This window comes from Macrotis lagotis, chromosome 5, assembly GCF_037893015.1.
Source record: "Macrotis lagotis isolate mMagLag1 chromosome 5, bilby.v1.9.chrom.fasta, whole genome shotgun sequence".
NCBI classification, from domain to species: Eukaryota; Metazoa; Chordata; class Mammalia; order Peramelemorphia; family Peramelidae; genus Macrotis; species Macrotis lagotis.
This window is the reverse complement of record NC_133662.1, coordinates 79,808,130-79,826,590: the sequence shown is the minus strand read 5'-3', so window position 1 is coordinate 79,826,590 and position 18,461 is coordinate 79,808,130. Positions and strand designations below refer to the sequence as shown.

Here is an 18,461-nt window from a genome sequence, read left to right as displayed (position 1 = left end):
GTTGCCACTACAAGATAGGAAGAACAGAAGAAGGAAGGACCAGAAATTCAAGGTCACAATAGCCAAAAAAAACCCAAACCTTGCAGGTCTATCTACAAATATGCAACATATGAATAAAAGGGAGAAGAGGAATCCTAATGCAAAGGGGGCAATTTGACCTAATTGGTGGAAAGTGGTTGGAGGAGAGTTACAGTTCACATTTGGCTTTAAAGTTGTATAATTTCTTCAAAAGAAACAAAATAGATAAAATGAGCTGGAGAAGTTGGTGCTGACTGACATTGTCTTAATGTATACTTCCTAATATACTCAGAAGAAGTCCAGGAACCCTGGGAGGAAATGTGGTAGAGAACATTTGGGTGAGAATCAACAAAGTGTGAGAAGCAGAAGTGATTGGAATAATTTTAATAAACACTTATCAAGCAACTAATATATAGAAGTGAGTATATGAGGCACTAGAGATATAAAGGCAAAAGCAAAACCATCCCTGCCCTCATTCTATTAGAGAGATGCAATGAATAGATAAAAGAAGGGGTTTTTGGATAGAGAGAAGTTTTCAAAAAAAATAGCTGCTTTTCACCTTTTACTCCCACACACAAGCAATGTGACCCATGGTAAATCAAGGTCTTCATATTCTGCACTTTCTAAGCTTTTAAGTTACAGTAAAGGCACTGACCTGAATTGGTTCTTCCTTATAACAAAGAAATCAAAAGTCCCTTTCCCTAATTTCAGAAAAACAAGAGTAAGAAATTGGGAGTTCATGAAAGACCTTATTTAGGAAGTTGTGTCTGAGCTGTGCTTTAAAAGATGGGGTGCATTCTAAACACAAGAGACTATTTGTGCAAAGCCATGGAATGTCATGCAGGAGAAATGGCTAGAGGCCTATTTGATAGGAATAAAGAAGGTGTGAAGGGAAAGAATATGAAATTGAAAAGGCAGATGGGGCGGCTAGGTGGCACAGTGGATAAAGCACCGGCCCTGGAGTCAGGAGTACCTGGGTTCAAATCCGGTCTCAAACACTTAATAATTACCTAGCTGTGTGGCCTTGGGCAAGCCACTTAACCCCATTTGCCTTGCAAAAAAAAACTTAAAAAAAAAGGCAGATAAAAAGATATATGAAAGAACTTTAAATGGCCAGGCTGAGGACTTTGTGTTTTATCCTAAAAGGTTACCCCAAAAAATTTCTAAGCAAGAAAGTGATATGGTCATATCTGCATTTCAGGAATATCAATTTGGCCTCTGTGCAGAAGACTGAATCCAGAGAAAAGATACTGTTCAAAGTAAAATCCTAGTAAAAAAAATAGAGTGATTCCCTTAGAGAGGACTCAGTCTTCATATTGGTCACCTTGCCAATTTGGTAAGAAATTAAGACTCGGGGCAGCTAGGTGGTGCAGTGGATAGAGCACCAGCCCTGGAGTCAGGAATACCTGAGTTCAAATTCAGCCTCAGACATTTAATAATTACCTAGCTGTGTGGCCTTGGGCAAGCCACTTAACCCCATTGCCTTGCAAAAAAAAAAAAAACCTTAAAAAAACTTAGAAATTAAGACTCCTGCATGTCTTCCCCCTAGGTAAATTACAAACTCAAGAGGACAGTGACCAGGATGCTGGGAGACTGTCCTTCCAGGAAGAGACAACAAGAGATCAGATAGTATTATACAAGGATGATGTCTTTGAGGAGCAGTTTGGGCAGAGATATCATGCAACCTTCATTGTCAAGCCACAGAGGAGGTTAAAAATTTTCCCTTTTCTCTGTTTTTACATAAAAGTTATCTTTCCCAGTTCAAGGGTGGTCATTACCCTTAATGGTCACCACCTATAGGTTAGAATTAAGATCTTAGAGAATAAAACTTTAAAAATGTCTAATCTATATTTTCTGTCACTTTATTTAAACCTTTTATTTTAATATCGCAACAGAAGAGAAATGACGAAGGTCCAAAAGATTGTGTGATCAGTTAGAGACAAATACAACAGACTTGTGGAGCTAGAATCAATAATAACTGGCACCTGGTTTAATCAAGGAGCAGGAGGAAAGAGTCAAGATTAGTTGCAAGGTTGAAAATGTGGGGCACTCAATATGATCAGAAAAGACAATGATCAATGTTGGAAGGGTTGTAGGAAATCTGGGACACTAATGCATTGTTAGTGGAGTTGTGAACTCATCCAACCTTTCTGGAGCGCAATTTGGAATTACACACAAAGGGCAATAAAAATGTGCATACCCATTGATCCAGCAATACTACTACTGGGTCTGTACCCTAAAGAGATCATGAAAAATGATAAAAACATGACTTGCACAAAAATATTCATAGCAGCTCTATTTGTGGTGTCAAAGAATTGAAAATTGAGTGAATGTCCATTGATTGGGGAATGGCTGAATAAATTGTGGTATATGTACATTATGAAACACTATTGTTCTATTAGAAACCACCAAGGGATGGGAATTCAGAGAAGCCTGGAAGTATCTGCAGGAACTGATGCTGAGCAAGTTGGGCAGAACCAGAAGAACACTGTACACTCTAACAGCAACATGGGATTGGTGATCAATCTTAATGGACTTTCTCATTCCATCAGTGCAACAATCAGGGACAATTTTGGGGCATCTGCAATGGAGAATACCATCTGTGTCCAGAGAAAGAATTGTGGAGTTTGAACAAAGACCAAAGACTATCGCCTTTAATTTAAAAAAAAATTATCTTATGTAATTTTGCTATCTCCTATATTTTTTCCCCTTAAGAATATCTCTCTCTCAACACAATCAACTTAGATCAATGTATAGATAGGATGGAAACAATGTAAAAACCAACAGACACCCCCCTGTGGGGGGTGAGGGGGAGGGAAGCGAGATTAGGGGAAAATTAGTAAAATTCAAAAATAAATATTAAAAAAAAAAAGAAAATGTGGGGCACGAAAGAGTTAGTGGTGCCCTCAAAAGAAATAGGAAAGTTGAAGACGGACAGAATTAAGAGGATATATGAGTTCCATTTTGGACTTTCTGAGTTTGAAATGCTTACAGGGTATCCAGGTAGAGATGTCCAACAAGTAGCATATAAAGTAGGACTGGACTTCTGGACAGAGTTTACAGTTGAATTTATAGACTTAGGAATCCTCTCTATTGAAAGGATTATTAAAGCTCATGGGAGCTAGAATCACCAGGGGGAGAAAGTGTAGAGAGAAAACAGAAGAATATATTACTATGGATGTGTATTAAAGAAAACTTGGATGAAAGGAGGAATTAGTTGAAGATTTTGGAAGAGGATCATAATCCTAGACCAGAAACATGTTATTGTAGAGGTAAGGAATTATATCCAGATATTCTTTGGTTTATTTTCTTTGCAAAAAAAAAAAAAATAGCAGCTGACAAATTCTTGACTTGTCTTAATGACAATTTCATTCTTCAAAATGCTCTTCTGATCAACTGATTCGATTCAAAAGTATAATTTCCCACTTGGTTAATCCTGAGCCTTGCCTTTAACACTCTGAAACTACATAATTGGCTATCAGATATGACTTGTGCCTGGAATCAAAGAGAGTTAAGACGAGTTTCCCCCCATTATAGGATAACTATGTCTTTTACTTTTATAGCAAATTTACATAATCAAGAAGTTTTATAAATACAACATTAAACCTAAACTAGAATAAAATCCAAAATTATGCTTCAGATGTTCCTCATCAATCTTCACAATCTTCCTGATCTTTGATCAGAAGGAGGGAATGTGAAGGAACTGTGCAATTTTCACATTAATCAATATGATATATGTAATGAATATACTAATAACTCAGGTTGCTCAGAGGCACTTTTCCCCAATAGACTCTTGACTTGGGAGTCAAAGACCCACAATGCATGTTAAAGTGATCCAACAATTATTGATAATTTTCTCACAATCACTATATTCCTATGCCTGTGTTCTGAAGCAAATCAAAAACTACAGAATCTGTTCCCATCACAGAACTTTGATCCTGTACCTAATCACAATCCCAAGACTTGAATCACTTAAAAACTGTTCCCCCAGAACTCAAAAACACCTTGATTGTCCTATACTCCTGGGCTTGTCCAGAGAACTGCTCCAGCCCTGGGAATGATTGTTTTGTAATCCACATTTCCCCTCCTTTCCCACTTGCGATTTATGTATTTAATCTCTGTCTTTACTGCAGAGGAATTGTTCTCAGGAGAAACCCAGGTTTGCAACTCACATTCCTTATTTTGAAATTAAATTAAGTCCCTTTCTCTCTCCCTCCCTCCCTCCCTTTCTCCTTTCCTCTCTCCCTTCTCCCTCCCTACCTCCTTCTTCCTTTCTTCTCTCCCTTCCTCCTTTCCTTCCTTCCTTTCCTCCCTTCCTCTCTTCCCTCCCTCCCTCCCTCCCTTCTTCCCTCCCTTCCTCCCTTCTTCCCTCCCTTCCTTCCTTCTTCCCTCCCTTCCTCCCTTCCTCTCTTCCTTCCTTCTTTCCTTCCTTTTTTCTCCCTTCTTCCCTCCCTTCTTTCCTTGGAAAAAGATCTAGAGGTTTTTAGTGCAAGCTTAATATGAGTTAACAGTGACATGATAGCAAACAAGCTAATATTATTTTAGTCTTCATCATGAAGGGAGGAATAATGTGAAGAACAATGGAGGTGATTGTCCTGCTATCCTCTGAAATGCTCACGTCATACTTGTCTTCATTTCTGACCTAGAGTTCATTCAGAAGAGGGTGAACCAGGTGGTGAGGGGACTAGAGATCATCCCATAGGAGGATGAGTTAAAAGAATTGGGGATGTTTAGCTTGCAGAAGAATTGGAGAGGGGGGAGCATTATTGCTCAGATTGATTCCAGAGGGAAGGATTAAGAGCTTCTGGTGGAAGGTGCATAGAAGCATATCTAAGATAGATATAAGGAAAAGCTTCCTCGCAAAACTAGAAAGGACTGATGCAAGAAGGTAGATACACGGTTCACCTTTATTAGAAGTCTTTTAGTAAAATCTGGACAACTACTTTTGGAAAAATCCTGTGTAGAAAGCACATTTGATCAGACACAAGAATCATGACTCTTGAAATACCTTCCAAATCTTAGAATCTGTAATTCTATGATATAATATATAATTTAACAAAACATTATTAAAGGGCAGGTATCAGATACACTTACCTCGGTTTGTGTAATTCATATCAAAGTAAACTTGCATCTTAATTGTGTCCAGAGAAGGATTTTTCTTGTCCAGTAACCTATTAATACATATCTAGAGAAGGAAAATTGCATGAGTGAGTATATTTGAACTGCAATTTCTGAAATATATTTGATTCTTCTCTAAATAGTAAGGCTCACAACTTCAGATCCTGTTTTTCTAAATTAAATTGTATGCTAAGGGGGTAGGAGGTGATGCAGTAGACAGAGCACCAGCCCTGAAGTCAGGAGGACCTGAGTTCAAATGTGGCCTTAGACACTTAATAATTACCTAGCTATGTGACCTTGGGCAAATCATTAATCCCAATTGCCTTAAATAAAAAAAAAAATTAGGTTGTATGCTAACACAAAGGAAAATAAGAAATGACATTATTATTGGTGAACCAATGAAATATTTCCTTAGTTTTTAATGTCTATTTTTTTTTACATTAGACTAAAATCTTTCCATCAGTGAAAAATTTAGACAACTTTTCTCCATAGGTTTATGACTGCCTGATTCTCACACAGCCAATGAAGGTCCGACTCAGATTTTTAGAAACATAGATGAGATACCTGATCTATTTTTACAAAATAATTAAGAGTTAACATGAAAGAAATCAAAGATATCTGAATTCTTGATTTCTTCAGTTTCCAAAGATGGTTTTACAGACATATCTACTTCATTTATAAATTTTGATGATTTTGATTTCAGCTTTCTCAGAAAAAAAGGTAGTAACTTGAATTATGAAATGTCCTTGATCAGAATAGTAGCAGATCATAATGTAATTTAGTTTGTCAATTCTTTAATATATTAATTATGAAATGAATGTCAAAAGGTATCCCATGCTATTAAGTTGATATTAAAAGTAATAGTAAAATATATCTATAAGATTAGATTTGAGGACTTAAGTCACAATCACCTTAACAAGTTTTTGAACATCAGATCTTGTGAGGTTTCGATCCACGTTGAAGCCATTGCTTGGATCCAGTACAACAGCTTTAACCTATAGAATAGCAAAAAAACCCTCTACTAAATGGTATGATCATGATGAAATTGTTTATTTTGTGGGGTTTTGTCCTATTAAAGTCCTATTACATGCAATGCACAGAAGGTTGAGGGGCAGATACACAGATAAGACATAGATCCTGCTCTTAAAGAATATAAAATTTAATTGATATTGCTAAGACCTGTACAAATATAAATATAATACAAGTAAGGATATAAGAAGTATATAAGGGGGACATAAGGGACAATCAGGTGAAATAATTTCTAACAGGGAAAAGCAGGGATAACAGCATGGTGGCATTTGAGTAAGACCCGAATTATGACAAGCATTACACAGTAGGAAACATCAAAAATAAAGTCACTCTGAGGACTTTGCCACCATGCCTAATTTGCCTTTCTCCCTCTGTTCCTACAGCGTCCTATTCCCATTGATGAGTTCCCTTCTAACTTTCCCCTGACTTTCAGCTCCCTTGAATGTGAGCTCCTTAACAGCCAGGAATGTCTTTTTGGCAATATTTTATCACTAGTGTTTAGCATAATGCTTGTTACATAGTAAGGGCTTAATAAGTGCTTATTACTTAACAAATGCTTATCAAATATACTCAGGGAACAAGAAGGAGTAATCTATTAATCCAGTTTTGGAGCACAGAGCATATATATATATATATATATATATATATATATATATATATATGAGAGTAATGTGAAAGAAGGCTGAAAAAATAGGATTGGGGCTAAATTGTGAAGTACCTTGAATACCATGGTATGAATTTGGTTTTTATTTTTTGGTTTTTATTCTTGTTCTTGACTCTTTATAAATAGAGGCTAATTATTCAGTAAGTATATGATTCAGAGCTATAGCTTTTGCTACCTGTATTTCTACTAATATAAGGTAGAAAGAAAAAGGGATAAAAATAATATCTGATAATTTAACCTTTAAATTAGTACTATCTCAGGAAAGTTGAGTGTGCAAAGAGGGTGAAATTCATGTCTAAAATTAGGACTGAGGGTCATTTGTATATTTCATTTATTCATGCTTTTATAATTGAAACATGAATGCTGAGTCAATGACATTTTAAAAAATTAATTTTTCTTGTAAAAGATCAAAACCTAGTCAATCAATAATCATTTATTCAGCACTTATTATGTATCAGGCACTATTCTAAGCTCTGGGAAAATAGAGACAAAAGTGGTCCCTGCAATAATGTGATAGCAATCCAAAACCATAACTCTTTTTAAAATACCACTTTTCAAGAATACAGAATTGATATACTTCTCTTCATATCCTCCCTCCATACCCTCACTGCTTAATGTATTTTAAAATGAGAAAGATCTAGAAATATAGAACACAGTTAAAAAAGGATAATTGAATACAATTATTAAAACAGAATATAACATTAATACTAAAAATGCTAATTTTAATCCTACCATAAAAGCCACAAGGGTTTCAGAAACAGTCTCTCCATAATGTGCACATTCTTGTCCTATTTCTCGAATAATATTTTTTATAACACATTCAGCTTGACTGTGAGCCATCCTGATAAAAGAAAATAATTTCAGTTTTAAAATTTATATTTAAAAATTTCTTCATCTTTAGTTTCCTCTCCACTATAATATTTTCAAAGAACATCAATTAAATACTTGTTATCCTTACCAACTTTTAATAAATAGTTCTATTGATGAAAAAAAAAATTTATAGAAATTTGGACCAAAAAGTAAAAAAAAAAACCATTTCTTCCTGTTGCTTAAATGAGAGGTCATTATCCCAAAATTCTTTTGAGCCATATTACTCTATTTTTATACAATAATAAATACACATAATTGATATAAAAGCATAGGATCTATGGAGGAATTGCTATGAAATCAAAGTAACTTGTATAAAAAGAACAGAGAAACTTTTTGAAAGATGAAAAATAAAAACCTACAATTCCTAATATCATATTTAATAATACTAATAGTTGAAAAAAGGGTAAAAACATCACTTGTACAAAAATATTCATAGCAGCCCTGTTTGGGGTGGCAAAAAATTGGAAATCAAGTAAATGCCCTTCAATTGGGGAATGGCTTAGCAAAACTGTGGTATATGTATGTCATGGAACACTATTGTTCTATTAGAAACCAGGAGGGATGGGAATTCAGGGAAGCCTGGAGGGATTTGCATGAACTGCTGCTGAGTAAGATGAGCAGAACCAGAAAAACTCTGTACACCCTAACAACATCATGGGGGTGATGATTAACCTTGATGGACATGCTTATTTGATCAGTGCAACAATCAAGGACAATTTGGGCCTGTCTGCAATGGAGAGTACCATCTGTATCCAGATAAAGAAAAAAAAAACTTTTATCTTATTGTCTGATTGTGTTATCTCTTATACTTTATGTTTCCTCTTTAAGGATATGATTTCTCTCTCATCACACTCAATTTGGATGGATGTACAACATTGGAAACAATGTAAAGATTGACAAATTGCCTTCTGTGGGGGGTGGGGGAGGGAAGTAAGATGGGGGGAAAATTGTAAAACTCAAAATAAAATCTTTAATTAAAAAAATACTAATAGCATTTAGATAGCATTCCCTCCAAGAGTTCAAAGATGCCTCCATTGTTCATAAAAGAAATGGAAATAGGCTCTCCAGGAGCTCCTCTCTTAGTCACTGTCAGATTCTTTTTTTTTAAGGTTTTTGCAAGGTAATGGGGTTAAGTGGCTTGCCCAAGGCCACACAGCTAGGTAATTAAGTGCCTGAGGCCAGAATTGAACTCAGGTCCTCCTGACTCCAGGGCTGGTACTCTATCCACTGCACCGCCTCTGTCAGAAAGATTCTTGCCAGTCTTCCTTAATAGGCTGATCCTTCACCTGGAAGATGATCATTTATGGTCACCTATCCAAAAGCCAGTGTGGTTTCAGAAGGGGCCAAGGAGTGATTGTTTACTGACAAACAACTCCAGGAGCAGAAGAGAAATCTATAAGCAATATTTGATCTGACCAAGCCCTTGATACTGTCACTCATGAGGGTTTTTGAAAGATCACAGCAAAATGTGATTGCCTGTTGAAGCACATCAGTCCTGTGTGACAGCATGCACGTTTACACAAGTTCTGAATAACAGATCAAGCTCCTGAACTTCCCTAGTCACCAGTGGCGTGAAGCAGGGCTGGGTGCTTCCTCCCACATTTCTTAGCATGCTGATTTCCACAATGGTGTCAGATCCCTTAAAAAAGATTGGCATCAAGGTTGACAACTTCATGGACAGCAAATTATTGAACTTGAAAAGGCTACAAGCCAAGACTAAAGTGGCAGGAGTTGGTACCCATCCTTTTATCACAAATTTGCACTCATGATTTTTCAGTCTCTGAAGCTGAGATAACAAATATAGATCAGTTCCCTGCTGTTTGTGCTAATTTTCACGTAACAATTAAAACCAATAGATTAGTTACCACTATACCATCCATATATGGATAGCTACATATGGTTTCACGTAGTTACACCAAATAAGGAAATTCTGAATGATGGATAAGTTCATTTGCCTTGGCAGTACTTTCAGGGGCTTACACAAAGAAGATAAAGCTGATATACAAATTACCAGAACTAGTGTTTGAGAGACTCTGAAGGAAAGTGTGGGAGAAAAGAGATATTAGGCTGCCTACCAAAGCAAAGATACAGAACCAATGAGGTGGCTTCATTGTTGTATGCTGTGAAACTAGAAAATATATTAGTGCTAAGCCAGGAAACTGACTCATTTTCCATTGAATTGTCTTAGGAAGATTCTGAGGATCACAGGCAAAATAAACTACCCAATACTGAGATTCTTCCTTGAGTTAAACTGCCAAGCATTCAAACTCTACTGTAGAGAGCACAACAGAGAACTCACCCAAAGCAAAGGCTCATATGGAGGTCAGAAGCAGCGAAACAAGGACACTCTCATGGACTCTGAAGAATTTTGGAATCAATTGTGAGACATGGGAGACACTGGTAAATGATCATCCAGCATGGCAAGCTCTCATCTTAGAAGGTGCTGGACTTTTTGAGCAAAGCAGAATTGCAATAGCTCAAAAGAAATGTGAGAGATGCACAAATCTGGACATATCTCCACCCCAAATATTCATATGCATTATTTGTGTTGATCTGTGGTAGAGTCTTCTGTGCTTGTATTGGACTGATCATAGACACATTGTGGTATACCATGGAAACAATGTAAAGACTAACACTAACAGACTGCCTTCTGTGGGGGGGTGGGGGGAGGGAAGTGAGATGTGGGGAAATTGTAAAAATTCAAAACAAATAACTTAAAAAAAAGACACATTGTACCTTGACCCCTACATAGTAATGTTATTTTGAGCCTCTCTGAGGACAAACAACAACTATATAGCACTTTAAAGTTTGCAAAGCATTTACATATATTAAATCATTTTATAATAAGGAATTTGTAGAAATGAACAAATGAAACTTTTAGGACAGCTTTGAGAATTGCAACATTCTTCTAATTCTTCTAAATTGTCGTGTTCAGTATAGTCATAAAATCAGCATGCAAATTAGAATTTAGACTACTGGTCAAAATGTGAAGCATAAGACCAAATTGCTCCTTGGAAATTTTTATTCTTAGGGGGAAAAAACCTCCATATATTCCATATACAAGTTATGTTAATTCCATGGCTGGGGAAGCTATTAATATTCATCTTTCCATTATCTTCAGAGTAAGTCCCTTAATACTCTCAAAACTGTATTGCCATCAATATGGCATTACTTTATTTATGTTTAACCTACTCCAGCTGGACTTAGGATCACAGATTTAGAGCTGGAAGGTACTTCAGGGACCATCTTTTCCACTTCCTTCATTTTATAGATAAAGAAACTGAGGCACAGGGAGATTAACTTGCCCAAAGTCACACAAGTAGTAAACACCCAATATGGGATTTGTAACAGGTCCTGTATCTTCAGACCCTGTGCTTTTTTCTTCAGTATCATTTAATTTACAAAATATCGACATCATCTAATGAACATAATTGTTCACATTACAAATTAAGAAGGAATGGTGAAGTGTAGTCAATGGCATTTGCAGACTCCATCCTCCCCTAACAAAACAAATCCCAACTTTTTTTAGTTGCTTTTCATAAGTTGTTTTGACTCCCTTCTGCCCCCCCCCCCCCCGGCCCCAAATCATCACCTGATGACCAACCTTCTGGTGATGAGAGTCTTTAAAGTTAGCTACATAGACCCATAGCCTATGGCCAACTATTCATAACCTCTTTGGGGAAAAAATTAAGCATTTATTTTCTCTCTCTCTCTCCCATTCCCCCCCCCCCATCCCCCAGTGGTGGGAGAGTAGGGGTAAAGACAAAACCTTGGTAAGAAATAGATATAGTCAAACAAAATAAATTCCCACATTTGGCCATGTCCAAAACAAAATGTTTCATTCTGCACCTAGTTACCTCCTTCACCTATAGTGTGGTATAATGACATCAGGTAAATACATCAAGGATTTATGATTCAGCACTGCTAGCAACATCTCCACTGATAAAGCTCAAAACCTATCTAAATCTTAGTGCAAAGTTCTCAAGAGTTGTTCCTGCTTTTTTTGTTGCTGTTTGGTAATTTCATCACCTTATATCTAACTTGATAATGATCTATGAATGTTAGAGGCTGGATTCCTCCCCTCCCTCTATCTTTGTAACATTGCTCCACCACTTCTTCTAAGAAAATTCTGAATCTTAATAACTGGGTAACTGGCAAAGTCACTTCTCTTCTGCAACCTCATCTGTACAATGAGCAGTTGGGCTAGATAGCCTCTGAGATGCCTTTCAACTCCAGATGCTATAAATTCTGTTTTCTGGGATTCTATTAAAAATGGATCAGTAGGATCATTGATTTAAAACTGGAAGAGGCTTCAAAAAACCCCATCAATTCTCGGATGAAGAGGTTGAGATCCAAGGAATATAAATGACATTACCAAGTCGGTCACACAGGTGACCTTGGCTACTAGCTAAGACATTTTTACATACACACAAATAAAGAGAGAGAGAGAGAGGAGAGAGACAGAGAGATAGAGACAGAGACAGATAGAGTGGGAGACAGAAGAGAGGAGAGAAAGAAGAGCTTCTAGAAGGGAGAAAGAAAAGCGGGGGGGGGGGGGATAGGGATTTAGAGGGAGAGAAGAGCAAGAGTGAGAGAGGGAAAGAGGACAGAGAGATAGAGACACAGAGACAAGGGGAAGCAGAGAGAAGATAAAGGGAAGAGGAGGAAGAGAAGAGAGAGAGAAGAGAGAGGAAAGGACAAAGAGGGAGAGAGGAAAGAGAGAGAGGGAAAGGGGACAGAGACACAGAGAGACAGAGAGGAAGGGGGAGAGAAGATAAAGGGAAGAGCAGGGGAGAAAGGAGCCAGGAGAGGACCGAGAACTTTGCAGTTTGCATAGGTTGCCTATCTTATTTCGTCAGCTCCGCACAGCACGGTGCCGGTGCCCTACTCTCCTCCTTTTATAGGTGAGGACCCTGTGACCCAGGTACGATTGGGGCAATGTAGGAACTTCTTGGTGCGGCCTCATCATTGGGCAAAGCAGGAAAGCGAACCCCCAGAGGAGGAGGCGGTGTGTCTTGGGTCCCCTGGGCAGGAGTGGGGGGAGTCGGGGGGATGGCAGCTCCCGGACCCTCGGGCCATCCCCCCGGCCGGCTTTGCGCACCCTCGCCCGGCCCTTCTTGAGGCCCAGCCCCGGGCTCCGCGCCCCCGCAGCCCCTGCACCCCCGCAGCCCCCGGCCCCGGCCCCGCGGGGGCAGCTGGCAGGCGGGCCGTGCCTAGTGCGTCAGAGCCCCGCTCAGCACCCCCTCCACCCTGGGCCGCCGCGCCCCAATCTACCTGCAGCGCCCTGCCAGGGCCCCTGGCCGCCTCCGCGCCCGGGCCTGCGCGCGTTACCTGGGAGACCGGCCCCACCCCGGGGGCGGGGCGCAGAGCAGCCTCGGAGCCTGGGCCCGGGGGCCCGGAGAGCTGGCCCGGCCTCACCTGCCTGGGCACGGCCCACGGACGGGACCAGAAGGAAGCCCACGGCCGCGGCCCCGCTGGTGCCCAGCCCCGGGCGGGCTGACTCGGGGACGTCACGGAGGACGGGGCAGAGGGGCTTCGATTTCAGGCAGGAAAGGATCCAAGATCCTCCAAGAGGCCAGCGAGTCCAACCAATTCGGGTTTTTTTTTTAATTAAAGATTTTATTTATTTTGAGTTTTACAGTTTTCCCCCTAATCTCACTTCCCTCCCCCACCCCCCACAGAAGGCAATCTGCCAGTCTTTACGTTGTTTCCATGGTATACATTGATCCAAATTGAGTGTGATGACAGAGAAATCCTATCCTTAAGGAAGAAATATAAAGTATGAGACAGCAAGATCAGACAAGAAGATATCAGGGTTTTTCCCCTAAATTAAAAGGAACAGTCCTTGGTCTTTGTTTAAACTCCACAGTTCTTTCTCTGGCTACAGATGGTATTCTCCATTACAGACAGCTCCAAATTGTCCCTGATTGTTGCTCTGATGGAAGGAGCAGCCCATCAAGGTTGACCATCGCCCCGTGTTGCTGTTCCAACCTCTTCATTTCACAGAGGAGGAAAGTGAGGCGCAGACTGTGGTTGCTCAGTCGTTTTTGGTCTCTGCTTTTTGACTCCATCGTGGCCGATCCCGGGATGGTTTGCGATTTCCTTCCCCAGCTCATTTTATAGATGAAGAAACTTTTGTGGCTGAGGTTGGATTTGAACTGAGGAAGGGAGGCGCCTGACCCAGACCCAGCATGCTTGTGCCCTGTGGCACCACCTAGCTGCCCAGGCCCCACAGCTGTAAGCGATGAGGGCTACCTAGCTTCCCAGGTTTGAGCCTGCGTTGGTCAAGAAGTTTCTTTTTCTGGGAGGTCCCTGCACCGCTGAAACTCCGGGTCCAGCATCCAGTCTTTATCCCTAATTATTTAGAATGTTATAAAGAGCAGCATTAAGAAAAAGGTGTTACCCTAACAGCAACATGGGGGAGATGATCAACCTTGATGGACTCCCTCATTCCATCAGTGCAACAATCAGGCATAATTTGGGGCTGTCTGCGATGGAGAATACCATCTGTAGCCAGAGAAATAACTGTGGAGTTTGAACAAAGACCAGGACCTTTAATTTAGGGAAAAAACTGCTATCTTATTGTCTGATCTTGCTATCTCTTATACTTTGTTTCTTCCTTAAGGATATGATTTTTCTCAATTTAGATCAATGTATACCATGGAAACAAAAAAAAGGGAAAAAAAAAGAAAAGGGTGTTATACTTTGCATGAAACACCAGTAAATGAAAACAATTCTCTAATATAGAAAGGAGAACTCAGAAAAAATCCTAACATAATTGCATTTTCTTTTTGGCTACTTATTGGATTTGTAGAATCATTAAATTCTTTAATTAGTGCATCAATATTACTACAAAAAAAATCCATGTGACAGTCTTTCAAGATTCCCATGAGAACAGGACACAGAACTATGGAAATAGAAAGGCAAACAAAATAAAATAAAACAATCCCAGGGTAAAAGAAAAACAAGATGGCAATTCACATTTCCAAGATCTTAAAAAAACCCCAACAGTGGGGTGACTAGGTAACACAGTGGATACAGCACCAACCCTGGAGTCAGGAGTCCCTGAGTTCAAATCCAGCCTCAGACACTTAATAATTACCTAGCTGTGTGGCCTTGGGCAAGTCACTTAACCCCATTACCTTGCAAAAACCTAAAAAAAAAGACTGTAAATACAGGATTTCTACCTTAAAGATCTCTCTCTTTCATAAATTCCCCTCTCCTTTTATTTTAATGTATTTTCAGTTGGAGGTCTTGAGTAGTTTGCCACACCCCTTTGTATTCTGTCTTGTTCTGTTTAGTATTTCTATTATTAATACAGATGAAGAAGAGGAATGTGTGATTATTACATTTCTTGATGACCTGAAACAGGAAAGATGCCAAAATTGAGATTAAAAATAAATTAGGAAAAAACTGGAATGATGGGCAAAAATTACCAAAATAAAATTCATGCAGTATTGTACTTGGATGTTTTCTTAAACAATTGCACAAATATGGGATAAAGAAATGAATGAAGAAATGAATTAACAAGTATTTATTAAGCACTTATTTTATAAACATTATGTTAAACTCTACACATAAAAAAATGATACCTCATTTCAAGGAGATATTATATATGAGGGTTTAACAGGTAAGACAGGTAGTAAAGGTCAGCTGGCCGGTCTATAGAGGAGAAGGAAGGGGGAAATGAGAGATAGCATTGCCTATGAAAAAGAGCTGGGGGGGGGGGGGTGTTAATTACAAACATAGTAGAAACCAACAGTATGTCTTGGCTAAAATAAAAAACAACAAAAACGATTGATATCTTCAACTACACTGATAAAAATCAGTATCCAGATGAGAACTGACTGTAGGATTGTAAATGGTTATGATAGCCATGCTGGCAAACTGAACATGGTGCAGAGGAGAACTGAGAATCCTATGAAGTTTAGAAACTTTCCATATGAGAAATGGTTGAAAAACCCAAGGGATAATGAAACTGAGGAAATATGCCTTGGGCTTGATAATTGTTTTTGAGCATTTACAAGACACATGCAAAAGTAGGGTTAAATATATCGTGTGTAAGCTAGTTAAACTATTATACTAGTAAACTAGTACAAAACTAAGGTCAATTTAATGTTGGGATGGTATTTATGGTTCAGTGTTAAAAATCTTTTAATTAAACTTATTAAAATCTGAAACAGGCTGCTTAACAAAACAGTGAGCTCCCCAGGATTGAAAGCGTTTAAGCAGCACCTGGACAGCCATCTTTTGAGATTCTTTGAAGTATGTTGGACTCTAGACAAGCTCTCAAAGGCTCTAGGATGGAGCCTTTGCTCTTTTCATTTATATAGCTAGGTCCCCATTACTTCAAATAATGGATCTTGAGAAATGGTTGAATGATTCGATTCACCCTGCATACTTCTATTGGACTGAAACTAATGATCATATTTTACATAATTGCAATTTCTAAAAATGAGAATTCAAAGCCTGTAATTACTTTATAGGATTGTTGATCAGGATCTAGCTGTATTTCTAAGTAGGTGTTGGTTTGGGTTTGGGTTTGTTTCAGGTACAAGAATAAAAATGGAAAGTTACTTATCATCTTATGTCCTTTTTAGAGAATTATTACTATTACTATTCAGTCATAACTGACTCTGTGATACTGTAGACCAACCATCATCCATGGGGTTTTCCTTGGCAAAGATATTAGAGTGGTTTGCCATTACCTTCTCCAGTTTTATGCAAGTGACTTACCCTGGGTCATTCAGCTAATAAGTGTCTGAGCTCAAATTTGAACTCTGGACTTTTCTGACTCCAAGCTCAGTGCTCTAACCACTCAGTGCTCTTTTTCATAGGCAATGCTCTTTCTCATTTCCCCCTTCTTTCTCCTCTACAGACCAGCTGACCTTTACTACCTGTCTTAGCTGTTAAACCCTCATATATAATATCTCCTTGAAAGGAGGTATCTTTTTTATGTGTAGAGTTTAACATAATGCTTATATAATATATGCTTAATAAATACTTGTTAATTCATTTTTTCATTCACTTCTTTATCCCAAGAGTAAAACAGCACAGATAAGATCCAATGTCCCCCAAAATCTTCCCCTACCCCCTGATTAATGCCTAACATTCTAGTCTCAGACCTTCATTATTTGGGCTTAAAGTTTGCTCAAAATCAATCTATATAATTACTGAGTCCCAAACTAAATTCTGAGAGGGATACAAAAAAATTGTTATGGTCAAGGAGCTTACAATTTAGTAATGGGAAAGAAAACATTTAGGTTCAAATTGATAATAATAAAAAGAAGGCTATAGTAAGTAACAGATGAATGGCCCAGAGAATAATTACTACAAGTTCAAATGAGGAACAAAGGATAACCTAGGATAGAATAAAACTTAATACACGCCAGCTTATTAATTATAAATATAATTGTTTATAAATAGTTTTTATGAATTATATAATTTTTTAATTATAAAAACTAGCCCTCTGATCCTGACCCTCACCTAATCTTGTTGATCCAAGAAATTTGAACTAGTACAAATGACATTCAAGAAAAGGAAAGGGTTTGGAACTAGGATATTTTCTGTGCTGACTCCTTCTTTTCTTCTCAGTTCAAGCCTTGGCCTTCCTCCAGGCTTGGGATCAGTAGGATATATTCAAACAGTACCCTGGGGCCATACTTATTTAGGACAGTAAATTGAAGGCACCAAAGATTTTTCAGGAAAGGAAATTAAAACATTTTCAGGCAAAATATTGCCAGAGAGGAAGAAGCTTTGGAAGTTTTATTGTTCCTTTGTGGGTAATTGAAATACTGATTTACTGATTGAGGCTATATTTTATAGATCAGGAATATTAACCAAGAACCCTCTTTTTCAAGGCCATTTTGATGACTATACTGACAGGATAAGAGAATTTTATCTCTGTTCAGGTAGATTTAGATGAGATTCAGGCAAACTTGGTCCTCTAGCAAGGATTCCCTGTCTACCCTCTTCCAAAGTAGGTTTAGGAGGTGTTCATTTTCTGATAGGACTGGTAATTTCTTTTTTAAATTTAAATTTATTTTTTATTAAAGATATTATTTGAGTTTTACATTTTCCCCCAATCTTGCTTCCCTCCCCCCTCCCCCCCAGAATGCACTCTGTCAGTCTTTACTTTGTTTCCATGTTGTACCTTGATCCAAATTGGGTGTGATTAAAGAGAAATCATATCCTTAAAGAGAAGAGAAGTCTAAGAGGTAACAAGATCAGACAATAAGCTATCGGTTTTTTTCCTAAATTAAAGGGAATAGTCCTTGAACTTTGTTCAAACTCCACAGCACCTTATCTAGATACAGATGGCACTCTCCTTTGCAGACAGCCCCAAATTGTTCCCAATTGTTGCACTGATGGAATGAGCAAGTCCTTCAAGTTTGAACATCACTCCCATGTTGCTGTTAGGGTGTACACTGTTTTTCTGGTTCTGCTCATCTCACTCAGCATCAGTTCATGCAAATCCCTCCAGGTTTCCCTGAAATCTCGTCCCTCCTGGTTTCTAATAGAACAATAGTGTTCCATGACATACATATACCACAGTTTGCTAAGCCATTCCCCAATTGAAGGACATTTACTGGATTTCCAGTTCTTTGCCACCACAAACAGGGCTGCTATAAATATTTTTGTACAAGTAATGTTTTTACCCTTTTCCCCTCATCTCTTCAGGGTATAGACCCAGTAGTGGTATTGCTGGGTCAAAGGGTATGTACATTTTTGTTGCCCTTTGGGCATAGTTCCAAATAGCTCT

The 18,461-nt window shown here is 38.5% G+C and overlaps 1 protein-coding gene across 3 annotated transcripts in view; it reads right to left on the bottom strand.

Annotated features, from left to right (window-relative positions):
- The window catches only part of CFAP206 (cilia and flagella associated protein 206), a 71,698-nt gene extending 58,560 nt beyond the window's left edge, over window positions 1-13,138 (bottom strand). The window contains exons 1-4 of one of the 3 annotated variants that reach the window (XM_074190211.1): window positions 12,974-13,138; window positions 7,562-7,670; window positions 6,048-6,131; window positions 5,113-5,203 (exon numbers count right to left, since the gene is read on the bottom strand). In XM_074190211.1, coding sequence (XP_074046312.1) covers window positions 5,113-5,203; window positions 6,048-6,131; window positions 7,562-7,669 — 283 coding nt within the window. In that variant the 5' untranslated portion in view covers window position 7,670; window positions 12,974-13,138. Of the gene's footprint in view, window positions 1-5,112; window positions 5,204-6,047; window positions 6,132-7,561; window positions 7,671-9,998; window positions 10,495-12,973 lie in introns of those variants that run through there. The other 2 variants (XM_074190212.1, XM_074190210.1) reach the window with 2 other exon arrangements.
- Window positions 13,139-18,461: the final 5,323 nt, after the last annotated feature.